At 37.5% G+C, this 27,977-nt stretch overlaps 1 protein-coding gene across 3 annotated transcripts in view; it reads left to right on the top strand.

Annotated features, from left to right (window-relative positions):
• The window catches only part of LOC310922099 (transportin-1-like), a 92,769-nt gene that overhangs the window by 51,336 nt on the left and 13,456 nt on the right, over window positions 1–27,977 (top strand). For 2 of the 3 annotated variants that reach the window (XM_083882442.1, XM_083882441.1), the window contains exons 9-22: window positions 5,259–5,377; window positions 12,549–12,609; window positions 13,276–13,447; window positions 16,127–16,279; window positions 17,434–17,659; window positions 18,408–18,579; window positions 20,088–20,174; window positions 20,930–21,037; window positions 21,259–21,417; window positions 21,515–21,602; window positions 22,496–22,594; window positions 22,815–22,910; window positions 25,686–25,761; window positions 26,569–26,668. In XM_083882442.1, coding sequence (XP_083738568.1) covers window positions 5,259–5,377; window positions 12,549–12,609; window positions 13,276–13,447; window positions 16,127–16,279; window positions 17,434–17,659; window positions 18,408–18,579; window positions 20,088–20,174; window positions 20,930–21,037; window positions 21,259–21,417; window positions 21,515–21,602; window positions 22,496–22,594; window positions 22,815–22,910; window positions 25,686–25,761; window positions 26,569–26,668 — 1,716 coding nt within the window. The remainder of the gene's footprint in view (window positions 1–5,258; window positions 5,378–12,548; window positions 12,610–13,275; window positions 13,448–16,126; window positions 16,280–17,433; window positions 17,660–18,407; window positions 18,580–20,087; window positions 20,175–20,929; window positions 21,038–21,258; window positions 21,418–21,514; window positions 21,603–22,495; window positions 22,595–22,814; window positions 22,911–25,685; window positions 25,762–26,568; window positions 26,669–27,977) is intronic. The other variant, XM_083882443.1, reaches the window with a different exon arrangement.

The raw sequence follows: 27,977 nt of genomic DNA, 5'->3' as shown, positions 1-27,977 counted from the left end.
GGATTGCCCTGACCCAGGTGCAGGACCTTGCACTTGGCCTTGTTAAACTTCATGATGTTCATACAAGACCCACCTCTCAAGCCTGTACAAATCCCTCTGGATGCCATTCCTTCCCTCCAGCATGTCGACTTGACCACACAACTTGGAGTTGTCAGCAAACAAATCAGTAAGGAACTTCTGGACTTTGCAGGTAGAAATTATGTCAGCAACCAGAAGATCCAATATTGTATTCTCATTGTATCCCTTATTTTTTTGGGAAAACTATTACTAGACATCTTCTCTACAAAAGACAGCAGAAGTGATTTTTTTGTGAAGTTCAGACTTCTCCCCCCCCCCCCCCCCCCCCCGTTTTGGGACTACTGTGTACTGTTAATGATTTGCCTGGTTCTGTATACATACATATTCATATGTGACAATGTAATATCTGAACTAGTTTTCATTCAAATTAGTCTGGTTTTGCCCTTTTGAAGCTTGAATACCTCCAAGCTGAATGTTTCTAATGGTGGCTGCTCTAACTGAAGGTATTCTTAAAGAGAGAGAAACTTGTATCCACATGATAGGGGTTTTTTATGCTTATGGAGAATTACTTTTAAAGTAGTTAAGAATATTAATGATTCGGCAGTGATTCTAAGACAGAAGGTCTTGGCCAGTGTCATGCTTTTAAACCAGACAGGTTTAATATTAACTGTTTTGCCAAGTTCTTGGAGGAACAGGGATGGTTGAATTTGAATTTCAGTGGGTTTTTTGAGCATGTACTTCCAGGTGAGCAGAAGCAGATATGTATTTTATAGTGGTTTCCTGAGCTGCTTTACCAGCTAGCTTGCTCTCTGACCACCATATAATGAAGGTTTGGTGGGTCTGAACCTCAGGCTGGAGCGTGGTCGACAGCGTGGAAGAAAGAGTGGACTCTTCATGTGGGTTTCACTAGACTTTATTCCATCCAGGGTCTGCCCACGTGCAGAAGTGAGCTCTGGCCCTCGGTTTTCACCTTAAGTACCCGAGGGCGTCCCTGAATAGGGGAGAACCCAGAACCAATAGAAGGGGAGGGAGGATGTGACCCAGAACAGGGAAACTTAACAGAACAATGAAGAAGGATGGTACCAGAGTACCTTGCCGAATCAAAGGGCACCTTCACCAGAATTTTCCAGACCCTCACAGGGTGATTGACAGGTCTATCACGAGGGGAAGACCACCAGGGGGTTTGGGGATGGGGGTGTCTGAACAAACCATTATAAAAATATAACAAAAAACATACAGAACTTTAGAAAATGCAAAATGCACACCGCAACAGTATTTCTCTGTGAGTTTTTTTTCCTCCTTCCTTTGTCTGAGAATATGACAACAGGAGATATCAGAAGTAGACTGACCTAATAGATTTCAGTTATTAGATGACACTTGTATATTCATACAGCATATTTATCCAGGCACGTGGTGCCTAAGATCTTTTTCAATAGAAGTCCTGACTTTTTATTTTACAATGCATAATGAGATTACTTGAATGGTGTTGATAGTATGAAGTTATAACACAGAAACTCAGCTTGTTGCTAAAGAAATAAGATTGTTTGCATCCTGTTGCTTTCTTTTACTGCTCAAAGGGTTTTTCTTAATGCTTTGTGCATCATTCTTTACTTGATGGTTTGACATAGCAAGACTAATACAACACTGTTACAGAGTACACAAACCAGTTCTGAATAATGTTCCTATGCTATTTTGTAATTTTTTATTAGGAAGCAAATATTTCCATTGCCTAAAGTCACTTTTTAAGCTTATCATTAAAAGTACTCATTAAAGTATGGCACAAGAATACTAAATAAACCTAAAAGCCTTCAAATACTGTTCCCATACTTTGCTTTTATACTAGTATCACTGTTTTTACTATGGGGGCCTACAAGAAATATGGGGAAGGATTCTGTCAGTGAGTGTAGTGACAGGACAAGAGTCAATGGTTTTAAACTGTTAGACAGCAGGGTTAGATTGGATATTAGGAAGAAATTCTTCCCGATGAGGGTGGTGAGGCCTTGGCACAGGTTGCCTAGCAATGCTGTGGCTGCCCCATCCCTGGAAGTGTTCAAGGCCAGGTTAGATTGGGCTTTGAGCAACCTGGTCTATTGAAAGGTTTTGCTGTCCACGGCAGTGGGTTGGAACTGGATAATCTTTAAGGTCCTTTCCAACTTTCCAACTCAAGCCATTCTATGATTTGCAGGCTGTGTATCTGGCTCTTATACCACTGAGTGTAAGTAGCCTCCTTTTCAATCTACTGCTATCTAACTTCATGGAGCATATATTATAATACATGCTTAAAGATGAAATGACAGTGTGAGGAGAACCTTCAAACAGACATTACTTTTTGTCATTCTGGTTTTGTCTTTGTGACAAATAACTGGATACAACAAAAGTGTTGATTTTCAAGCCCACTGGGGAAAAATGCCAAATCACTTCAGTTGTATTAACCTTACTTGAAATGATGTCCTGGGGCAACTTTATGATGCTGGTATCCCCATTGTCTGTCTTTTTGCTTGGAAATGGGTCCTGTAGCTTTAAGCTAGACCCAGAGAGATGGAGAAGGCGAAGTGGGAGGAGAAGCAGTGTGCAATTTACAGACAAATGGATAGGATGTTTTTCAAATTTTCCAAGCTGTAATCTGTTCATAACTCAAAATAGAGCAGTATTTTTGTTGCCATCAGTTCTTAATCACAAAAATGACCTTTTAGGGAACACTTGCAATTTAGTGCACTTCATAGAATCACAGAATGGTTTGGATTGGAAGGGACCTTAAAAATCATCTAGTTCCAACCTCCCCCACAAGCAAAACTACCTTCTGCTAGACCAGGCTACTCGGTGTAGCAATGGGGAACAAAGACACACGGATCCCCTTGTGCATGCAAATAAAATCACTTTATTGTAGAAAACACTCCCCTTTTATACCTTCAACTTCCTTCGGACATAACAAAAACTTAACAGAAGAAGGGCACCCATTGGCTGGCCCAGCTGTAGTCTGCTGTCCACACATTCCATCACCCAATCAGCTTCCCGTTCACATGCTGTCCATGCGTAGCTGTCTCTCACTCCCCAACCAACCTCTAACCATCCAGGGTGCTGCTGTGCCTTCCTACAGAGCTTTCTGGTAACCATAAGCTTTAATAACTTTAACAATTATAACCCCATATCCTACAACTCGAAGCCCCATCCAGACTGGTCTTGAACACTGCCAGAAATGAAGAGAGAAGTCCATAATCTCTCTGGGCAACTTGTGCCAGGGCCTCACCACCCTTACAGTAAAGAATTTCTGCCAAATATCTAATCTAAACCTACCCTCCTTCAGCATAATACCATTCCTCCTGTTCCTATCACTCTATGCCCGTGTAAAAAGTTGTCCTAGGGTGACTTTATGATGCTTGTATCTCCAATCGTCTGTTCTGTTTCTTTTGGATACTATATTCTGTACCTTTAAGACTGGTTCTGAGAGCGAAGCGGGGAGAAAGAGAAGCGCCAAGTTTGTTTTGAGAAACTGCACTCACTCCTCCACATTTTGCTTCTGGACTGTGTTGTCTGCAGCATGGACAGACAGCAGGACAAAGATCTCCTTTGCTTTTAGTTAGTTTTTAGCTAGCTGAGGCAGAGAAGTTCCCTGGACTGTTTTTTTTCTTTTTCTGGGAACTATTTAAACCTGCTCTGGACTGAAAACCCAGAGGAGCACCAGGAGCTCACACCTGCGGCCCACCAGGGCCCAGGACAGCATTTTCCAGTGCCAGAGGGACTGATAAGAGACTGAGCAAGCCGAGCTACACTCTATGACAAGGACTTTCTGGGTTTGCCATCTCTTTGGACAGCGAGAGGTTTTATTGTTTCATATTATTCATTTTTTTGTGCTTGTGGATACTTTGCTTGTTAAAGAAATAGTTTTTTCACTTTTCTCCAAGGAAATCTTTTCCAAAACCAGTTGAGGGAGGGGCTGCTTGAATTTGCTATTCTGGAGGGACCCCATTTGGAGATTTTCTCCCAAATTTGCCCTAAACCAGGACAAAAGTCCCTCTCCAGCTCTCTTGAAGCACCTTTAAGTACTGGAAGGTGCTAGAAGGTCTCGAATCCTTCACTTCTTCAGTTTGAACAGCCCCAACTCTCTCTGCCTGTCTTTATAAAAGAGGGGCTCCAGGCCTCTGAGCATCTTTGTGGCCTTCCTTGGGTTTGCTCTAACAGGTCCATGTCTTTCTTGTGTTGGGACTTCAGTGCTGGAGACAATTCTCCAGGTGGGGTCTCAGGAGAGCGGAGTAGAAGGGGAGAATCCCCCTCTCTCCACCTTCTGCCCATGCTGCTTTGGATGCAGCCCTGTAGGAATGCAGTTCTGTAGGAAGGGATATGTTTGTTGTAAATGTTGCATCCCTGAAATGCATAAGGATAATATAGGTTGTCCCAAATTTATTTAATTTTGAGAACGAAATGTTGTTCTGAAGGGGAATTAATTTTCTTCATTTTAAATGAATATGTGATGAAAGGTAGCTGCATGAACTTCCATGAGGCTTCTAAAATGAGTGGAAGAACCAACTGTTTCAGAAATAAGAGCTGGCATGGAAGAATGCAGAAATTTCTGTTTTGGAAGTTGCAAGCACTTTCTCTAAATTGCTTTGGCAGTCATGTACAAGAAACTGATGTAGCCGTGGTATATTTAGCCTTTCTGCTTATGTAGGTATTTGATTATTTTTTGTTTAAGGGGGTTTAAATTTTAACAGTAAGCTTAAAGATTTGACATTGAATCTCTGAATTACCATTCATACTTGGAAAAAATGAGACTTTTTTTCTTCTGTTATGGGTTTTGCTTAATTGCATCCTGTCTGATAACCAATATTTGAAAGAGAGGCTTTTTTATGGTACTGGATATAAAAAGTATTTCCATCTTACTAAGTGTGTAGCTATACTCTTTTATTCAAAAGGAGAAGGGAGGGAGTGGTAAAATAATTTTAAATCCCCCCACTATTCTCAGGAAACTTTATTATCTTGGGTCTCTGTCTATAGTTTCTTGGTAATAATGTTCTCACTTAAACTGGGAAAAAACTTAGAATCTGAATCATCTAGCATTGAGAAATAATTCTCTTGGCTTATTCTCACTATAGTCTTAAGTAGTCTTTTATATCTGTTTCTTCCCATCACCCCAAAGAAACAAAATTACTCTGGGAGCATAATTTATTTTTGCAAACACACTTTGCAATGTTGATAGCTTCTTCACTTAAAACTTATACAAGATTGTGGTTTTTTTTGTGTAGTATATGCTTCAAAGGACCCAGGACCAAGATGAAAATGTTGCTTTGGAGGCTTGTGAATTTTGGCTGACTTTGGCTGAACAGCCAATTTGTAAAGATGTATTATGTCGGCATCTTGCTAAGTAAGTATGAAGAATTAGAACTAGATATTTTGAAATAGTCATCCTTTAACTTCAATTAACTTTTTCCTGGTTACTCTTTTGGAGACTGTATCTAGATTGCTGTATGCTTGGGAGGAGTTTCTTGTAGCTAGTTCTTGTGCATATTAAAAATGGCTGTACCACAGAGGTCACTGAAAGGACTTTTGAGGATTTCAGACTTGGCTCCTGAGACAACCTGAACTGTGTCACTGATGCTTTATCTCAAGCTTAAGTATCAGGTGGAGGCAAAGGTATACTAACATGCACTTAAGCTTAAACAAACATCTCCATGTGATGTTACCTATAATATTAGGTGTACCATGAACATGTTTTCTTGACAATTGCTATTGTGAGCATTTCTGTGCAATGCTTCTATGTGCATAGTCATGCCGGGGGTTTCCAATCTTTATGAAGACATAACAAAATGACAAGATCATTTAGATTTAGGAATAAATTTCATATCAGTTGCCAGGGCAATTTAGGCTTGAAAGCATGTATAATGTGTTTTTCATTCTTCTTTAGACTGACAGTAGTTTTTTAAGCTTCAAAAACTTTTTTGTAAGTTTCAAAAAGTTATCATAAGCGTTAAAATGTAGATCCTTGATTGAATGGGAATTGAATACCCATGCTTGAGATTTAAACATCTGCATGTCTTCAACAGTGCTGATGACTTATTTCCAGACTAAAGACTTTTTCAATAGGAAACAAATTCTTGTGTTCCCAGTAAATGAAGACCCAATTTTTGATATATGCATGGAAGGTTTTTGAAAACACTAAAGCAGTTCGCTCTGTGATTCTGCTCTTCCAGAGAAAGTGTGGAGAGAAGAGATGCATTATTCTCAGCAAAAATGACCATTTTAGATGTAAAGCAATTTTATAAAAAAGGGAGGGGCTTTCCAAATTTCATTTTTCATAAGCGTTTAGAAAACAGAATTGAGATTAAAGCAACTTCTGTAGCAGTACAGGAATAGGAATTAAAAACAGAAGAACCAACGTTATGAGAAATCACTTTTGAGTTTTAAAATGTTTTTACTTAAATTCTACTCTTATAGTTTTAAATGCAAAAGAATGATAGCACAGTTCTTGATTCTACCTACCTCCTTCCCAACATAAATATTAATACTAGTCACCTTCTCAGTATAAATTGTAAACCTCTTCTGTCTGACATGAACATTGACATTACAACAGCTTCATCCTTGGTTTTTGTGTTTTTGTGGTTTTTAAAGGAGCTTTTAAATTTCTAGTAAAACAGGTAAGACTAACATTACATATCTCTTATTTTTCAATGTTATATTTGTTGAAAACAACTTGTTTGTTGGTGAGTCTTTTTGATTAGGGCACTATATAAATTTTACAATACTTGATAACCTTAATTTTTTTATATTAGATTAAGTGGGACAAGATCTTCTAGAAACCTGTTTGCTTAATATCTTGTTCCATTTTGCTCCTGTAGGTTTTTTATAAAATATATACCTCCTGCATACTTCATGAAGTATGCTGCAGAAATGACAAGTAATGGGTGTTAATCTGAATACTTACTGTTCTTTCATTGAAAGTTCAGAAGGTAATTGTTGTGAACAAGTGGTTTCAGCTTCTCAGTCACCATCAAAACTATTGGCATAAAGCAAGTTTTGATATGTATTTGTGAAAGTGTGACTTTACAGAGTTCGATGGCAAGGCTCATTCCATTACTACATAGATGAAGCATACATAGGAAAATTGGGTTAGAATCAATTTAGAATGATTTGCATGGAGACCAGGAATGCAAAAGAGGATAAGGGTGCAAAGGCTATGGATACAAAAGATAAGGGTGCAGAAGACTTTAGCAGCACTTAATCATTGAGTAATTTAACATTTAAAAAGTTATTCAGTAGGATTTATTACAGGTATAACAGTGACTTAATTATAGATTCGCTATGAAAACATTCATACTATAATCAATTCACACATGCACAGGTAAACCCATGTGTGCACCTATTTCTATGTGTGTAAATGCACCTATCGAAAATTCCCCTTGAGTTCAGTGAAATACATCAATTCCCTTTGCATTTCCCAACCAGCAAGGGTTGCACCTGGAGGAGCATGGAGATGGGAGGTGAAATATCAGCCTAGGTCTCATCTTCAGCAATGGTCCTTTGAGTATCACAAACTTGAGGGTTTGCAAGCTCTGACAGGCCCCACTCAGAGGGAGGTGCTGACTCAGCCTGCTGCAGTCCAGTGAGGCCCTCAAAGGGCCTCACTAACCCAAGTCGGTAACTACTGGGCTTTTTTCCTTGAAAGTCCGGTGACAATGGTACCGTTCTACTTGGGCTGTGATTAATTTTAAAAAGGTTTTGTAACAATGGTACCACGTCACTTGGGCTATGAATCAGGTAAATTATTTACCAAGTCTAACAAGGATAACTGCATATCCTTGTTCTTCACTTTGGTCAGGTAGATAATCAGAATCATTAGGCTGGAAGAGACCTCCAGGATCATCAAGTCCAACCCAACCCTAACCTCAACTAAACCATGGCACCAAGTGCCACATCTAGTCTTTTCTTAAACACATCCAGAGATGGTGAATCCACCACCTCCCCAGGTAGACCATTCCAATACTTTATTACCCTTTCTGTAAAAAACTTTTTCCTAATATCCAGCCTATATTTCCCTTGGCACAGCTTAAGACTGTGTCCTCTCATTCTGTCAGTTGCTGCCTGGAGAAAGAGACCAACTCCCACCTGACTACAGCCACCTTTCAGGAAGCTGTAGAGAGTAATTAAGGTCACCTCTGAGTCTTCTCTTCTCCAGGCTAAACAACCCCAGCTCCCTCAGTCATTCCTCATAGGGCTTGTGTTCCAAGACCCTCACCAGCCTTGTTGCCCTCCTCTGGACACGCTCAAGCATCTCAACATCCTTCCTAAACTGAGGCCCCCAGAACTGGACACAATACTCAAGGTGCGGCCTCACCAATGCCGAGTACAAGGGAAGAATGACCTCCTTGCTCCTGCTGGCCACACTGTTCCTGATACAGACCAGGATGTCGTTGGCCTTCTTGACCACCTGGGCACACTGCTGGCTCATGTTCAGTCGGTTATCGACCAGAACGCCCAGGTCCCTTTCCTCCTGGGCACTGTCCAGCCACACCGTCCCCAGCCTATAATGTTGCAGGGGGTTATTGTGGCCAAAATGCAGAACTTGGCACTTGTACTGATTAAACTTCATCCTATTGGATTCTGCCCATCCATCCAATCATTCCAGGTCTCTCTGGAGAGCCCTCCTACCTTCCAACAGATCGACACACACTCCCAGCTTAGTGTCGTCTGCAAATTTACTGATGAAAGATTCAATACCCTCATCCATGTCATCAATAAAAATATTAAACAAAACTGGCCCCAATACCGATCCCTGAGGGACACCACTGGTGACTGGCCGCCAGCTGGATGCAGCACTGTTCACCACCACTCTCTGGGCCCAGCCATCCAGCCAGTTCTTAACCCAGCAAAGAGTGCTCCTGTCTAAGCCGCAGGCTGCCAGCTTATCCAGGGGTATGCTATAGGAGACAGTGTCAAAGGCTTTGCCCAAGTCCAAATAGACAATATCCACAGCCCTTCCTGCATCCACCAGGCAGGTCACCTGGTCATAAAAGGAGGCCAGGTTGGTCAAACATGGCCTACCCTTCCTAAACCCATGCTGGCTGAGTCTGATACCCTGGCCATCTTGTAAGTGCTGCATAATAGCTCTCAATATAAACTGTTCCATTATCTTGCCAGGTACTGAGGTCAGGCTAACTGCTTATAATTACCAGGATCCTCCTTTCTACCCTTTTTATGAATGGGAATCACATTGGCCAGTTTCCAATCATCTGGAACCTCACCAGTGTGTCACAGTTAAGGACACGAAAAGAACCACACTTACCCGTCAGGTAGAAGCAGGGAAAAGAAGAAACAGTTTATTATGATTTAGGGTTTATATAGTATTTGGGATTTGGTCAAGGATTGGTCATTGAGAGGAACACCTCTCTGACCCCAGTGGTGAATCCAAAAGTCCATCACCAAGAGGAATGAAAACAATATAGATTGTTTTGAGAGACTTTGAAAGAAAGTATGTAAACTGTCATCAGAAGGCTTAGCATTATGGCAATACCAGTGAGCCAGGACTGTTGGTAAATGGTGCAGAGTGGCTTTGCAAGCTCATCTGCCAGCTCCCTCATCACCCTGGGATGGATCGCATCTGGGCCCATAGATTTGTAGACATTCAAGCAGCTCGACATTTCTCTGACTGCCTCCTCCTGGATAACAGGAGGACCACTCTATTCCCTGACACCATCCACCAACCCAATATGACAATTATCCTGAGGACAAGCCATCTTCCCACTAAAGGCTGAAACAAAAAAGGCATTAAGCACTTCTGCTTTCTCCTCATCTACAGTTACTAAGTTCCCTCCTGCATCCAATAGATAACAAAGGTTGCTCTCATCCTTCCTTTTACCATTAACATATTTGTAAAAGGATTTTTTATTATCCTTTACAGAAGTTGTCAAATTAAGTTCAAATTGAGCTTTGGCCTCCCTAATTTTCTTCCTACATGCCCTAGCAACCCTGTTGCTGTCCCTGATATTCCTGTCATGGTCAATGTTGTTCCCACCTATATCATACAGGAGCTCCTGACACAGAGACACTTCAGTGCCCAAGTGGTATGGTCAAGGGATGCTTCACCGCTCAGCTGGTTCAGTCAAGACTTGTCTGGAGCTTCTGAGGTCATAGGGCAGGCCCAAGGATGGGAGGGATGCACCACCACAATGCCCCCATGACTAAAATCAATCTCTCTTGCTCCATAGAGCAGTGGTGTGGCCACCTCTTGCCTCTGTGCCTATACACAGGTTAATGTCATGTTCCAGTTGTTATTGGAGGGAAATTTTTGTTTAGTTCATATTGTTATTGAGATGTGTGACTATTATTGCTGGCTTGAATACCTTCAGTAACAATACTCCTCAGCTGCAGAATATAGAGACTGAGTCCGTTGCTGGTGCTTGGTCAGTCCATGGTGATTTCAGTATTAGCTTGATTTGGCATGTAATATATATATTTATTTTTATGGATTTATTTTTGTAGCTAATGTGTTTATATGTGAAATACTTGACTTTTTTTTCCCTAGTCCTTTTTTTTTTTTGCCATATATCATTACCATTGAAGACCAATGGCCATAATCAGTTTAATAACTAAGTAACGTTCTAATATAGACTAATGACAACTAATGTCAAGATCTCTGCAATGTCAGGGACTTGTCTTAATAAGTGATACTTGAAGTAATCACAAAAGGATAGGCGGGCTCAATGTAGTTAGACTTCCATCCTTAAGAGTAGCAAGGTAGAGTTTTCAGCCACAGGTAAGTAAAGTGACAAATAATATACAGGAGAACCAACATAATAACTTGTTTATCAAGCATATTTTGGAAATGTGAATTCTTACCAAAAAGCTTTTGACTTAATTTCTGAAAGGTACTTCAAAATAGATTTCATCATGTGGAAGAATATCCTACTTTTAAAGTCTAAAACTCAGTTGTGCCATCTGGCTACATCTAGTTAGAAATTACCACTTTTTCAGTTTACAAAGTATTAATGAACTTCATGAAATGGAGTATGGTTAAGGTACTGACTTGTTATCAGGCTAAGTTTTTGTCTGGGGTTTTTTGTTTGGGTTTTTTTGTTATTGTTGCGAGGGGAGTGTGGTTACAGCCAAAATTATGGACCAGCTAACTGAAAACCAGCTTGCTTTATTTATGTGTTATTTTGATATAGAATCATGGAATATCTTGAGTTTGAAGGGACCCATAAGGATCATCAAGTTCAACTCCCTGCTGCTCGCAGGACTATCTAACACTAAATCATATGACTAAGACTGTTGTCCAGATGCTCCTTGAACTCTTATCAGGCTTAGTGCCATGACCACTTCTCTAGGGAGCCTGTTCCAGTGACTCAACCACCCTCTCAGTGAAAAACCTTTTCCTAATGTCCAGTCTGAACTTGCCCTGATGTGGCTTCATTTCCTCATGTCCTATTGCTGGTCACCAGAGAGAGGAGATCGGCACCTCCCCCTCTGCTGGCCCCCTTGAGGATTAGATTGCAATGAGGTCACCCCTCAGCCTTCTCTTCTCCAGACTGAACAGACCAATGACCTCAGCCACTCCTCATAAGTCTTTTACTCTTGAGACCCTTCACCATCTTCTTTGGATGCTCTCTAATAGCTTTATGTCTTTCTTATATTGTGATGCCCAAAACTGCACACTGCACTTGAGGTGAGGCTGCCCCGGTGCAGAGCAGAGTGGAACAATCACCTCCCTTGGCCAGCTGGCGATGCTGTGCCTGATGCACCTCGGGACACAGTTGGCCCTCCTGGCTGCCAGGGCACTGCTGACTCACATTCAACTTGCCATCGACCAGAACCCCCAGGTCCCTTTCTGTAGTGCTGCTCTCCAGCCTCTTGTTCTCCTGTTTGTCTGTACATTCAGGGTTGCCCAGTCCCAGGTGCATAATCCGGCACTTTTCTTTGTTAAGCTCCATATGGTTGGTGATTGCCCAGCCCTTCCATTTATCTGTCTCTCTGCAGGGTGCCTCTGCCTCCAGGGAGTCCACAGCTCCTCCTACTTCAGTATCATCAGTTAGCTTACTTAATGTACATTTGATTCCTGCTTCCAGATCATTTATAAAAACATTAAAGAGCACTGGCCCTAAAATTGAACCCTAGGCAATCCATGAATAACCAGTTGCCAGCCTGATGTGACCCCATTTACTATAACCCTTTGAGCCCGACTCGTCAGCCAGTTGTTCACTCAATCAATTATAAACCTTTCTAGCTGTGTGCTGGACATTTTGTGCAGAAGGATACTGTGAGAGACAGTATTGAAGGCTTTGCTAAAAATCTTCACATCTACTGGTGCCTCTTTGTCAGCTAGATGGGTGACCTTGTTGTAAAAGGAAAGTAAGTTGGTTAAGCAGGTCTTCCCTCTCATGAATCTGTGCTGGCTGTGACCAATGACTGCATTGTCTCTCAAGTGTTTTTCAATAAGTCCCAGAATAACTTTCCCCATAATTTTACCAGGTGCTGAAGTGAGACTGACAGGCCTGTAGTTTCCAGGGTCTTCCTTCTTGACATGTATCAATATTTCTTTGTAGACTGATACCTGTGCTGGTAAATGGTATGAAATATTCAGAGATTGATATTATTCTGTTAAAGGTAAGCATTCCTTTCTTTTATACTCAGTAAGAATATCTGGTTAGCTTCTGACTTGTAAATCAGAATGGTTGAGCTGGTAGACCAGATCTGGTCCGCCATCTGTTCAATGGAGTTTTAGCTTTCTGGGGCAAGGTGTGTTGTTCCAAAAACTGAATGCAACTGCTGCCATGTTTGTTGGAAAATAATCTGTGGATTTTCCTGCTTTGCTCCTCTCCCCTTCCACCCAATTTTGGCAGAGCTGGGATACTTTTACCCATTAATTACTGCAGCAAAGCAGCCTATAAAGAAATTATCAGAATTAATTTAATGCACTTCTAGCTTGAACTACACAGCTTTTTCCATCAGAACATTTTACAATGTTTCTGTGTACTAGAATTTCTTTATTTCTTCTTTCTAATTCCTTTCCATCAAGAGTAATTTCTTAACAAGAAGAGTACTTTGTGCTTTTCTCTGAGATTACCTGTGTTGCTTCTGTTTTCCTGAAATTTTTCTGGTAAATACTGTATCACAATGCAGGAACAATGACATTTTTACTTAGCTAGGCAGCACAAGTGGGATGTGAATTTTTCACGTTTATGAAATATTGAACTAAAATTTGCACTACATTCTTAACTTCCTTCAGCAATATAATTGCACTGGTTTATCTGATAAGACATATTTTGACAGGGGGATGTTGAAGAAGATGAAGCTATTCCAGATAGTGAACAGGACATAAGACCTCGTTTTCATCGTTCACGGACTGTAGCTCAGCCACATGAAGAAGATCATATTGAAGATGATGATGATGATGATGACAATGATCTTGATGATGATGATACTATCTCTGACTGGAATTTAAGTATGTCAAAGTAATGTGTAAAATGTTTTAAAATATAGCTACTTGCATAATACAAGAACCACAGTAAACAGAGGAGTTTTTTGTATAGCAATATTGAGGCTTTGCTTTTGAATAGAAAATTAACTATCTGCTGATATAATTGGTGTTTCAGGCAGAGGGGGATTGTTTCAGGTAATGTTTTGGCTATATAACTATTGAAAAATCTAGCCACCTCCAAACTTAGTTTGAATATGGCCAATAGACCTGCAAACATCTACTAGATGCAATTCAACAGAAGCTTTGGATTTTGAATTTTGATTCTACAAGGTAATAGAAAACATTTATTACTGTTTACTTTATTAGAAGTCTTTGAGGTGGATTGACCATGGCTGGACTCCAGGTGCCTGCCAAGCCTGCTCTATCACTCCCTTTCCCAGCTGGACAGGGGAGAGAAAATAAGATGGAAAACAACTAGTAGGTTGAGATATGGCAGTTTACTAAGACAAAAGTGAAAGTTTATGTGCACACAAAGAGGAAAACAAAATAGGTTTATTCTCTCTTTCTCATCAGTGAGCGATGTTCAGCCCCTTCCCAGAAGCAGGGCTTCAGCACTCGTAGGGGCTGCTCCAGAAGGCAAATATTCTAAATAATGAAGTCCCCCCCTTCCTCCTCCCTTCCTTAGCTTTTATATCTGAGCTGACATCATATGGTATGGGATATCCCTTTGGTCAGTTTGGGTCAGCTGGTCTGGTTGTGTCCCTTCCCAGGATCTTGCCCATTCTTACCCTACTGATGGGGGGTGGAATGTTGAGAGAGTGCTGATGCTGTGCCAGTGCTGCTCAGCAGTAGCCAAAACACTGGTATGTTATGAACACTTTTCCAGCTACCAATGCAAAGCACAGCACTGTGAGGGCTGCTATGGGGAAATGAACTCCAGCTCAGCCAGATCCAATACAATCTTACACATTGTTCTCTAGCTTAATAATCCTTTCTTTTAGTTCAGTCTTCCCTCTAAATCTGGTTTGTGTTCAATTTTTTCTTCCTCCTACATGCTACTACTGACCACTATCACCAGTTGTTCAGATGTAGTACAGATGAATGTGCCTTGAAGTTTATGGATCGAACAACTTTAAGACATATCTAAAATTTAAAATACTAATACTGAAACTACTGTTATTATTATTATAATTTAGAAGACAAAAAACACAAATATATTTTCCTTTGTAAAGTATCTTTTTTATAGTTTTAAATTCATAATGCTATTCTTGTAGTCGCCGTGTGTAGAGATTGCAGAATTAAATCAATATTTTCTGGAAAACATAACTGAAATGACAGAGGGTGCTCTGTGATCCACAGTTGGTTAAGATGAGGAAGCTAAAGCTGTCTAGAAAAGAGAGAAAACAAAACAGTTAGGAAATCTGTTTTAATGTATGTCATCTGTACTAGAGAGAATTTGGATTATCTGAATTTCAGAATTGTGTGCCCAATTTCTTATCCAATGTTCTATATTTGACTTCCAATTTGAACAGAGAGGAAACATCAGCACATCCTGACAGCAGCATTGGTTACTAATGAGACCTGGTAACTAAATATGGGAGCCCGCCTCTTTTTTCCTCTAGTAGAAAGCTGAAACAGTCTAAACTGAAGCAGCAGGTGCTGGTCTTGGGGAGTCTGTGGTGTTTATTATTGTTTTTTAGTGGAGATCTGCTCTGAGTTGAGGGCTCATGTTTGGTTTTATTCAAACCTGTTGGACATCATCTAGGAGCAGAGTAGAAAAAAATTTGTATTTATTGTCTATTCTAGTAGTTGCTACCTCCCAAGTGAAAAATTGTCTGTGTCTTGTTTGGGCCTACTAGCAGTTTAGATCCAGTTTAGGGCTTTTGCATGTTACATTTGCTATGTATATTTTGCCTGATTACCTGATTTGTATATACTTTTGTTTCAGTTGGATCAAGGAACTGAGATCATAATAAGCTGGAAAAAATGCATTATAGATTCTGTAATACGAGCATTCTTTATAAATCAATCTTAGCATTATTTTTCTAGACATGTCAGCCCCACAGCAGAAAACCAGAGTAAGGATTTCTGAATCATGTTTTGAAGTTGTTCTTTTATGAGCTTTTGTGTGCTAAAATATGAGATAAAAAACTTCCAAACAAATTTTGAAGTCGTGTTCTTTGTATAGATGCATCACGGAATTAGGAGTAAGCTCAGAGCAGAAGTCAGTAAATTTCTTTCAGTCTCTAGAGATTGATGATTTTGCCTTTTTTTTTGCTTTAAGACATAGATCATGTTTGAACATTTTCTTTTAATTACTTGCTAGTATTTTTTTGCTATTTCTTTCTCCTTAATTTTTCCAACATGTTGCATTCATGTCACAGACCTTCCCACTTTTGTAGTGTTACACCATCCTGAAGTTATGTAGTGTATATAATGTCGCAAAATAATGGTGTAGTTCCTGTCAGTGAGTGTTTTAATATCCCTAGTGTATAAGTCCTTTTAGTGGCTATAAAAATGCTGCAAAAATGGCTCTCTAAAAGCTATGGCTTTGTACCAGAGCACAATGGATCCCTGTGTACTGTAATGAAATTAAAGTATATTTCCTCCTGATACCCTGACATCTCAAAGTTAAAATGAGAATCATACTGTAACTACAACTGCTTGTATAATAAGAAGATTAACATTGTTAATTCCCCTCAGGGAAATGTTCTGCTGCTGCTCTAGATGTCCTGGCTAATGTATTTCGTGATGAACTTCTGCCACACATCTTGCCCCTTTTGAAGGAATTGCTTTTCCATCCCGAATGGGTAGTTAAGGAATCTGGTATCCTTGTTCTTGGAGCAATTGCTGAAGGTAAGGTAACAGTTACTGAATCAGGTTACTGAATTTTTATTGGTTCTAAAGCAGCTCTGGGATCCCTTCTAGGTGAATTTACTTGTGAAAGCAAGTATACATCCTTAGCTGTTTTTTTTTTTTTTTTTCTTAGTGATTAATCTCTACATCTACTAGTTGATAACTGCAGTTACTTGTCTAATTTTTCATTTTCAAATCTGTGCAGTTTTGGAGGCTTAAATAACTTAGATAATTTCTTTTATTCCTCCCTTTCTTAACTCTGTAGCATATATTTATTGGTCTCTCATGAAATACTACCTTGATTTGATACGACAGGAATATTTACATTTAATTCAGTGTTTTCAGGAATGGAGAAGACAAGTCCCATGACTTCAGTGCCCTGAACTGCTTTTTGTTGATGGCTCTCTGATTTAAATGTGTTAACTTCCATTTCTTTGTATTTACTCACAGTCTTGGCTTTTTGCCTGTATTTCCATAATCTCTATCCATTTTGCAAATGTAAGGAATATGTTTGGGTCCATACCTGGATTATCTATCTTTTCCAGCAGTGCCTAGTGAACATATATTTTCATTATTGCTAGAAAGCATTTTTGTTGGTTTTGATTTCAAGTCAAGCGAGGTAAAAGTTAGTACCTCTTGCAAATCTCAGTGTATTACTGCCCTTGCTGACTCAAAGTGTGCAGCTTTTATTGCTGGTCAGTATTTGTGTTATATTAGGAGAAAACAAGAAGAAAATTAAAATTTTTAAGAAATCTTTTTTAATGATATGATGATTAGTTATCAAGGCCTAATCTTTCTCCTCTTGTTGTCTTGGTAACTCTGAGTAGACTGGCATAAGACTTCCAAGCTTTGTAAACTAATTTTATTTGGACGTTCTTGCTGTACTCCCTTTAATAAAGCAGAATTTATGGGGATTGGGGAAGCACTGAAGTAGAAATGTAGTTGGAATGAATGTAAATTTGATTGAGGATTTAATTACTGTTTATGGGGTTTCTTTTTAGGACTTAACATAAATTAGGTAGACTTGCTTTGTATATTGGTAAAATGTATTACTACATGATAGAAGAAGATAATATATCCCTTCTAGGAAATAACAAAAAGCTCTATTATGTTTTCTAGTTCTCATACTGTAATAGCTATATTTTTCCTTCTAGGCTGCATGCAGGGTATGATTCCATATCTTCCTGAGCTGATTCCTCACCTTATTCAGTGCCTCTCTAATAAAAAGGCTCTTGTGCGCTCCATCACTTGCTGGACTCTTAGTCGCTATGCACACTGGGTAGTTAGTCAACCCCCAGACACATACTTGAAGCCATTAATGACTGAGTTGCTAAAGCGCATTCTGGATAGCAACAAGAGAGTACAAGAAGCTGCCTGCAGGTGAGCCAAAGCTTAAACAAAAAGTACTATCAATGACACTGCTTTTTCATGAGAAAATATTTTAATGCCTTAATTGATTATTCTATAACTCCATTTCTAGCTCTTAGTGTATTTTTTTTCCTTTTAAATTGGAGTGGGTTCTGCTTCTGAAATTGTCACAACTGTGTTGTGGTAAAATAATTGTCTTTCTCTTGTCCGGTTTGCTTTTAGAATATATGAAAAACAAACTAAACAATCTATTGCAGTAAAAGAAATTATCTGTATGTCACACCTGTTTATTTTCAATATTTGTAATTTCATTGACCAGGAATCTGGCTTTTATAGGCCTATGAGCAAGGTCAATACTGGAAAACTATCCTATCATTGCATTAGTAATGTTTATATTTAGCTCAGGATTACCAAAAAATTTGGGTTAAAACTACTTCAAGGGATGTTCCCTTTCTCTTGAAATGAGGTCCTTGGAGGTAAGATTCCCTTCTGTCCCTTGTCTGCCGATATTTAAAAAAAAAAAAGAATGAACAAACCATTAATGGAATGGATATAGCACTTGTTCAGGAAGCTCAACAAAGAACGCTTTTACATGTCAGTTTGTGTAGGGCAGGAGTATACCTTGGATGAATTTAAAGACTAAACACAGTTCTATGTTTAAACAGGAATGGGTAATGTGGGGCATTTTGGGATGGTCTTGTTTTGTTTTTTACAAGATACTGACTGACCTGTTTGGGGTGGGGTTTTTTTTGTCATTCAGTGCCTTTGCTACTCTAGAAGAGGAGGCTTGTACAGAGCTTGTTCCTTATCTTGCATATATACTTGACACTTTGGTCTTCGCATTTAGTAAATACCAGCATAAAAACCTGCTCATTCTTTATGATGCTATAGGAACTCTAGCAGATTCTGTAGGACATCATCTAAATAAACCTGTGAGTATACCTTATGTTCTGTAGAAACACTCATCATATACTGAAAAACTGGTTGAGTGGTTTTTGTAGTGTGCTTTATATGTTTTAAAACAAAAATGCTGGATTCAATAATAATAAATATTTACATGTAATATACATAGACTGTGTAATTTTCGCACTACAAAAATATACCCCATTTTGAATGAATAATTGTGTGTTTCGTGGCTTGCAAAATGTTCTTCTCATTATTGCGACTTTTTTTCCTTACTCTCAGAATTTTTCAGCTCAAAGGAGATATATATATAGATAGATAGATGATAGATAGATAGATAGATAGATAGATAGATAGATAGATATGAAATGGGACTTTAAAGAAATTGGTGAAATGTGTGTGCTAATTTCTAATGATAATGACTATTTTTTGTTGTTTGTAACCACTTTCAGTATAGCTAAACTGCTCTGAGTGTCTTTCCAATGCATCGAAGCACATCATCATTAGAAATTGCTTTATCTGAGAAAGGGATAGATGTGCATTTTATATCTAAAAACACAGAATCCTTTGAGTAAAGCACAAAGAGCACAGACAAGTGTAGTGGGGTTTTTGTAGTGTACATGTTCATTAATAGGATACACATACATGTCACATGCATCTTATGATGGCTGTTGAAATTTGGTTTATTTTTCTATAGTGCTTCACATGACATAGACAAACTAAAATAAAACAATTTGGGTTGTTGCCATGGCATTTTACTTGCCATTCAAGACTCCACACTATCAAAGGACATCTTTTCCAATCTCTCTCTGGCCCTGGCCAGCTTGACTTTTGACAGCACCAGGAGGAAGCTAAATGGGAGCTCCTGGTAATGGTGGGACTTTCTTGAGTCACTTAGAATATTGTATCTTTGGACATAGCATTAGCTGGCAGCATCTGTTGCCTCTTTGCATACTTTCTGGGAGCAACAGTACTACAAGGATGCCTTGCTTAATGTCCTTATGACTGTGACAGCAGTGATCAGGAAAATGCAACATTTTATACAGAATCGGTAAGTGCACATTTCTGGAGGGATAGAAAATTACTTTCTTCATGGATAAATAATTGAATGAGGAAGAGGTTTCAGGAACTTCTAGGGGTAGGGTTGTAGCATCGGGGCAATGGAAGATGATTGAGAAAAGCAGTTGGCAGATGCACAGCCAGATTGCATTGCTGGTAAAAACATTTTCTGTAGCCCAAGTCAATCCTATAGATATGTAACAACCCAGGCAGCTATTAAAAGTTGCTAGACTGAAGCCAAACCTGGAGGAAAAGATTTGTTTTGTTTTGCAAAGGTACTTATGTGCCTCAGCAAAAAATCTTAGGACATAAATTTTAAGTTCTAATATTCAACTACCTCTATATATTTCAACAATGGTTGAATTACAGTATATAATTTTTTCTCCTGAAAAAGTAGAATATATAAATTTTCTAGCTTTGAAATAAACTAGTATGCAATTGAGTGCTTCAGTAGCTGATGCATTTTCATCTTAAACAGGAATATATTCAGATGCTAATGCCTCCATTAATCCAGAAGTGGAACATGTTGAAGGATGAAGATAAAGATCTCTTCCCTTTATTAGAGGTAAATGTTAAAATTTGAATATGTGTCTTTTGGGAATCGCCTCTTTTACTAAGGATGTTCCTGCTAGGAAGTGTGACTAAATGCTGTCAATGTTAGGTATTTCCCATTATGGAGAAAATATTATGACAATAGTGAGAATTTTTTTAACTGAAGAAATGTTATTAAGTTTAGCAGAAATCTTTTAGAATTATTTTTTCCCCTGCCATTCGTGTTTTATTTGGGATTCTTTGTTTTTAAAAAATTGTTTCATCCCTGTTGTTCTTGTCTTTTCTCCTTGCTTTCCCTTCATCCCTTCATTAAAACAATTACTGACAGGCTGAAGGTATGAACCAGACAATGTAGTTTGTTCTCTGTACTTTCCAAGTGTGAAGCAGGAAAGCACTTCCGGAGAAATTAGTTTAATAACTCTTGGGTAAAGTTAAGGCTTGCACATTGCCAGCATAGTGAAGCTTAGTGTAAATGCTAGCTGAATTATAGTAATTGTCTTCATATAAACTGCCTAGGCACCTCAAAGAAGATGCTGCTCCTGAGAAATTTTCTCAACTGACATATGTAGGAGAGAGTGACAATTAGCTGATGGTTGCCTTGGCTCAGCTAATCAGTACTACCCTTTCCAGGTTGTTTTTACTTAAACAGTTACTTGTGGGTATACTTAAAAAGCTTTTAATTTACTTCACACAAGTAAAGGGTAATTGGAGGAGGTAAAGAAAGTCAGTGTCTCTCTCGCTTTTTTTTTCTTCTTTATTTTATTCCAGTGCCTGTCATCAGTTGCTACTGCCTTGCAATCTGGATTTCTTCCGTACTGTGAGCCTGTGTACCAGCGTTGTGTAAATCTGGTGCAGAAGACTCTTGCACAAGCCATGGTATTTTTCTATTGCTATTCCAATGTTTTCAGAATATCTCCTTAAACCAATATATTAACTATGTAAAGTTAGGGGTTTCCAGGGAGGTTTGTAGTATTAACTATTGAATATCTAAATGAAGCTGCAGTTATGAAACTTAATTGTTTGTTTGTTTTTACTTTTATGCATGCCCATGAGAAAATCTAATACTCATTTTGAAAATGCATAATTATTTGTTGCAGTTGCACAATGCTCAGCCAGACCAATATGAGGCTCCAGATAAAGATTTCATGATTGTAGCTCTTGATTTACTCAGTGGTTTAGCTGAAGGACTTGGAGGCAACATTGAACAGCTAGTGGCTTGCAGCAATATCCTGACACTAATGTACCAATGTATGCAGGTGAGATGAGTAATCCGTTTAATCCAAGAATTTTCTTTCAAAAGAGAATCAGAAACACTTCTAGAATTGTCAGGGGTTTTTTTCTTCCTCTCTTTAGGATAAAATGCCTGAGGTACGGCAGAGTTCTTTTGCACTGTTAGGTGATCTGACAAAGGCGTGTTTTCAGCATGTTAAACCTTGCATCGGTATGTTTATTTTACATATTAAATAATTAACTTGTTTTACAAACTGATAGGAGGCTGGTTCAGCCATTAAGTTACGTTTTCTGTGGGTTACTTTGTCATGGTGTTGTAGATTTTAGTTTTCCTTTATCAGCAAGGGTCCGTAGTCTTTTCTCCTTTAAACTGTGTTTAAGACGTGTTGTTCTTTTTGTAGACAGTGCAAAAGTTCATTTTGTTGCTTGACTTTTTATAATGTAAGATGCTTCCTGTTTTGCTGGAATAGAGAAAAACAGATGTACTTAGACTTCAATTAGAACAGTTGTTTTGTAGGTTTTTTGCTCTACTAGAATCTATGGATGCTTGGATAGGCTTGGAATTTAAATGTTAGTGAAATATTAGTCACAAAGACAGATTATAACATCTGTCATTTTAATCAAGGCTGGGATTTGCTTTCTAGGCTTCACTGTTGTTGGCTGTTGGGTTTTTTTGTGGGGGCTTGGTGTTGTGTTTGGCGTTTTTTTGTTTTTGTTGCTGAAGGGGCTGTTTGTTTTGGGGAGAGGTGTTTGGATTTTTTTTTTTTTAGCACAGATGAATACATAGCTATCCAGGTGTGCTTTTCTTTCCCTACTCCTGGGAAGGAGAAAAAAAAGGTTTCTAGAGTTACATAAATGTACATCTATTAGAAATATTTTAAAATCATAGTTTGAAAGGATTTGCATTGATCTACTTAGATTGTATCATCCAGATTAATCTGATATATAGCAAAAATACAGCTCTTGTTAATTCAAGCATAATGCTTTACAAGAATTTAAATACGCTTAGATGATTTTTTTAAACTCCCTCTCCTTGTGATCTTACAGTAATGGAACAAGATGTTTGTATTGTGTGATGAGATTTTAAAATGTTGTTCTTTCTAGCTGATTTCATGCCCATTTTGGGAACAAACCTAAACCCTGAATTCATTTCTGTGTGTAACAATGCCACCTGGGCAATTGGAGAAATCTCCATCCAAATGGGTAAGATTTTTTCTTTGAATATTTGCATATTTAGAATGGTTTGTGGATTGTTTTTTATTTCTAGTGATGTTTTCATGTTAAAAATTTAAATTCAGTTTTACATTCTTGTCTTTGACAGTAAGTTTGATGTACCAGATCTAAATAGATTATGTATATTAATGATCATTTTCTTCTGAATGTTTTTTTTGTTTGTTTGTTTGTTTTTTTTTTGCTGTTTCAGGTATAGAGATGCAGCATTATATTCCTATGGTGTTGCACCAGCTTGTAGAAATAATTAACAGACCCAACACACCAAAGACATTGTTAGAGAACACAGGTATCCAAAAACTGAATAATTTATGGTGAAGGGAATTAATGTTTATTTCTACAATGATTTAAAAATATTGAATAGAGCTTATTTTGTTGCTATATATTTGGGTTTTATAAGCAAAAATAACTGTTTTGCAGAAACTCTTACAAGTCTCAGTCTTGCAGAAAAACATCTATCATATATCTTGATTAATAAAGTTATTGCTTTCTCACCTTTATAGCATTTTATATTTATTTATAATCTAAGTGTTCTTCCAATTTTATTTATGTATACAATATGACAGATGTATGCAGTAACACTTAAAGACTTAGCACTGATTTTAATATATGCACGTCCTTTCATGTGTACTGTATGTGTCTAGTGTTTGAAACAAATGTAATTGGCATATATATAACAAATAATGAACTGTTTGAATTTACAGTAATGCACTGTTTCTAAACATTAATTTGGAGTAATGTGCACAAAAATCTAGATCTATGATGGCAGCTTTACCACAACATAACTGAAATTATGTATTATTTCTATTACCTGGTCACATAATAACAAATTTCTGAAAAGAAGTCTTAACAGTGGCATGTATGTTTCTATGTTCTGGCCAGTTGCTTTGCCTTCCAAATTGGAAGCAGTCCCCAAATGCCTTATTGAACTGAAATTTCTGAGGCTTGGTTTTTTGCATTTATAGAGGGCACATTCTCGTATGAAGAACACCTTCCATACTTCAGCAAAACTTTATTAATAATTTAACAGGTTTCAGGTTTACTATTTTACTAACTGAGAATCTTTTGACTTTTTTCTGTTTGAAAACCGTCTTGTAAGAAAAATGATAGCTTAGTTGTTATACTGGACATAATTGAAAATTATGCAAATTCAGTGCTTGTTACATTTGGGCTTGGGCTAAGTATGAGATAAATTGGGATTTCTTTCTATGCATATTTTTCCTTCAGTATTCTCCACACCCCATCCCCTCATTTAGTATAGAAGGTGAACTTGAAGGAAAAATTGCCTAGTTGTCTGGCATATTATAGGTACTGCTTTTTGAAAAGATAATTTTTATGCTACTTACTTGTTATGAAATGCACCATGGATAGTATAGCAATATAAATTTTCTTACCTGTTGCTTGCAACCTCCTTCATCTGCACTGATGGATATGTAATATCTGTATCTGAGAAACATCCAGTACCTAAAAGTTTGCTTCCATCACTGCTAGAGAATTTTTTTAGGCATCCAAACACTGACTTTTTTTTAGTATCTTAATAGTTACTTTAAATGCAGATGCATAACTGCAAATAAATGTTGAGCGTGGTGTAATTATAAGTTTGTTGTGGGATATTGTGCTATATGCCATTGGTATGCGCAAGAGTATTAATACTTTCTACTGTGGGTTGTTATGTAATGAGTTATGAAAACACTTCTGTTATGGAAACATGAGATCAGCTTAAGTAAAATAGTAGCATAGAAAATAATAAGTGCATGCCAAAAAGTTAAGCTTTGACAGAAATTGCTATTCCTCATACAGACTCTAGCTGTGAGAATTTACAGATAAACCTTAAAAGTGCATTTTCATTTGAAAGTATCACTTCAAATGAAGTTTTATGTTAGATCTACTGAAAATTTGAAATCAAGTAATGTCTGGGCAAAATAGTACATTACTGGTGAGATGTAGCTTTCATGGAATGGGTACATTTTAAACCACTAGTGTATCCTACACTAAACTTTTATTGGAGAAGGCATCATCTGCTTTATTGCATGTTTCATGAATCTGTTCACAAATGCCTGTTAATTAGTGTTGCATAGTATGTCCCTTGAACATAGGTTTCTTTTCTCTGCTTCATATAAATCTGCTGGATTTTAGTATTATTCATGTATTTTGCTTCAAGTAATCCGGATACATTATTTCTCACCTTCTCTTTTTTCTAAAGATTAATCTTTTGTGAGTTGAGCAAACACCATTAAAACACACTTGTATGATGATATTATCTTCAGTCTGGCCCTCAGAATAAAGGACCACAATACCTAATCATTCAGAGAAGCAGTTTTACTTTTTTTTTTGTCTTTATGCTTTTATATCAGAAGTCAGATTATTATACAACTTTTATGAGGAAGTTTTTCTGAACAGGAGAAGTATTTGGATTAAAAATTTGATTTTCTCCAGTCAGTTGCTATGAGCGAGAAACCACTTTAATTTTTCTACAAGAAAGCAAATATTTGGGTTTCTGAGAGTGTTTAATCTATTTACTATTTATTAGATAGACCACAATGTATTCCGTGTAAAAGTGTTTATAAATGTATTTTTACTGATATAGGCCTATTAAAATCTTGAATTCTAAATATTGAAAAAATAAAATATTTAGGACTACTTGATATTAAAACTGAAAATGGTTAATTCCTTTCTATCAATAGTATCCATAATAGTACTTTTTATTAAAAACTTTGAAGTGCATAGTAGGTAAATTTACTGTAAGAGGTGATTCTGAAGAGAGCAGAATGACTGCTTACATCAGAAAGCCTTTGTATTTCAAATTGTGTTTTTTGGTGTTCTCTCATTTACTTCTTTAATTTTTCTTTTACCCTGGAGACTATGCCATATATGTTGCTGTCTCTTATTCAAGGGGTTGTAATAAACAGCACTGAAATCTTATGTTTAGTATCATATACAGATTCTGTTGGCTTCTGTTTCTGAGTTATTTGTTGTTTTTTCTTTATTTTTTTCTCCTCCCCCCTCATTTGCTCATGTCTTGGTTGGCGTTTGGTGGTGTATAACCGTGATTGCGTTACCTTAGCAATAACAATTGGTCGTCTTGGTTACGTTTGTCCTCAAGAGGTGGCCCCCATGCTACAGCAGTTTATAAGACCCTGGTGTGTATTATTCAATTTTTTTTTTAATTCATTTTTCTTCTCTTTCTTTCTTTCTTTCTTTCTTTCTTTCTTTCTTTCTTCTATCTCACTTTTAGATATATTTTCAGTTGGTTACAAAATCTCAATCCTTAATCATTGCCAACCATGTGACTAATCTTGTCCTATCAGGTTTGTGAGTTTTTAGTAGCACCGTCATGTATCCTTTATGTTGTGGCTAACGACTAATTTATGCATGGGATAAGATTGTCACATGCTTGCGTGTTAAAGCTTGACTATGAAAGAGCATTTTAAAATCCATGAGAATGATAATGCAATGCATGCAAATACTCTCAAATTTACTGTGCATTACTTTACTTAAAATCCAGTCTGAGGCTTGAATTGCTGTAAGGAATATATTTCTATACTTGTTATGTATAAAATAGCTTGCTTGCTGCTGTAAAGGTTAAATAATTGTTCTTTAAGTGATATCTGACATTATTCATACTGCAATAGTATCATATGTTCTGCTTCTAATAATGATAGTTTCTATAATTATTTTATATATGTGTTTCTTTTGTATTTAATGGAATACAGGTCACACTTTCTAACTGTATATAGTGCAACAGGAGAGCAAGATTCTGTAGATGATACCTAATGGGAATATACTAGTAAATACTGTGTGCAACAAGTATCTTTCTAAGTGTTCAAGATAGTGTTTCAGATAATTTTATCAGTGTGACTTATTCCATCAAATGCTGTCATGTAATCCTGACTTGATTGAATGAAAAAGTAATAGAATTACTTAAGTTTTGCTCTCCAACTTACTAGGTGTACTTCTCTGCGAAATATAAGAGACAACGAGGAAAAGGATTCAGCGTTCCGTGGGATATGTACTATGATCTCAGTCAACCCCAGTGGAGTAGTCCAAGTAAGATATATAAATAGATCTTCTTTTTTCTTTGCTTATGTGAAATTTAGTGAAAGCTGTGTACGGAGTATGAAAAAATTTAGTTTGATGTCAATTCCCAGTAGTATGTGCTGTAACTTCTTTTTAGGCATCAAGGAGACCAAAATGTTTATATTTCAAATTATACATATCATGATACTTCAGGATTTATGCTTCAGTAATTATCAACTATGGAAAGGAAAAGACAGCATTGTTAAATTCATTTTTGTCTTTTACTTACAAGGAATATGTCAATAATGAACTTTGATTAACTGTGTTTTGATACTTCTATCATTCTTTTTTATGTTGATGATATGTATGAAAATACAAGGCAAACTGACATACAGAAACCTATTTTTCAGATACAATCTAGGTTTTTAAAAAAAGAAACAGAACAAAAACAATTAACACCCCTTCATTCTTAAAACTTGGGCAGGGAAGATTCTCTTTCAACTTTGGATATATTGCTTAAATAGTCAATATGACAAGGAAGATGCATTTCTTTAAAATAAATTGTACATCTCAAGAATAGAATATGATTTGCTCTTTAGTCTGTGCAACTCCAAGGTAAAGCTGTATGAAGATAATATTTTCTAAGAGGAAAATAAAGGTGAATTTCCCCCTCCTCTGCCTGGAATCCTTCTCCCTGAAATGCAAGAATTGAACCTCTATCATGTTTTGAATTTTTCAGTTCATTTCACTTATTCCCTATCTTGTACTTAGCATTTCCCTCTTCTACTGTCTGTTCTTTCACACAGCCTAAACAGAGGGAGCAATTAAGGACTCTCTTCATTATCCCAGCTCTCCTCCTATGTAGTTGTTATCCTCAGTTCCTATCCAAAAACATGCATTATCAAATTAATCATTAAGACTGATGTTTTAATGGTATAGTAGGAGGTAATGCAAAATACTGATTTTGGGGTAGCTTTAGTTTTGAACATGTACACATTCTGCATATCCCAGAAACAACTTCTGGCTCTGCTTAACAAAATACAACAGCTTTTTTCCCCACCTGAAAATACATGAGAGTAAGTTGCAAGTATGATCCTGAGTTTGTTGATTGTTATTAAGATAATTGGTTCTCAAACTTGTAACGTGTACTGAAAGAATTAGTTAGGTAAGTGTGGTGTGGGAGGGTAGGTGTTTGTTGATTTGGGGTGTTTTTAACTGTGGTTCGATTTAATAAAAAATCCTATTAAACAAAGGTATCCCTACACTCAGCTATTTCTATTTCCATATACTTAAACATACAATAGCTTACCATTATTGCCTGAATTAACTAGAAAATAAA

The sequence above is a fragment of the Zosterops lateralis genome, assembly GCF_965231275.1.
Source record: "Zosterops lateralis genome assembly, chromosome: W".
NCBI classification, from domain to species: domain Eukaryota; kingdom Metazoa; phylum Chordata; class Aves; order Passeriformes; family Zosteropidae; genus Zosterops; species Zosterops lateralis.
Note: the sequence above shows the minus strand (reverse complement) of the source record. Positions and strands in the feature narration are given on the sequence as shown.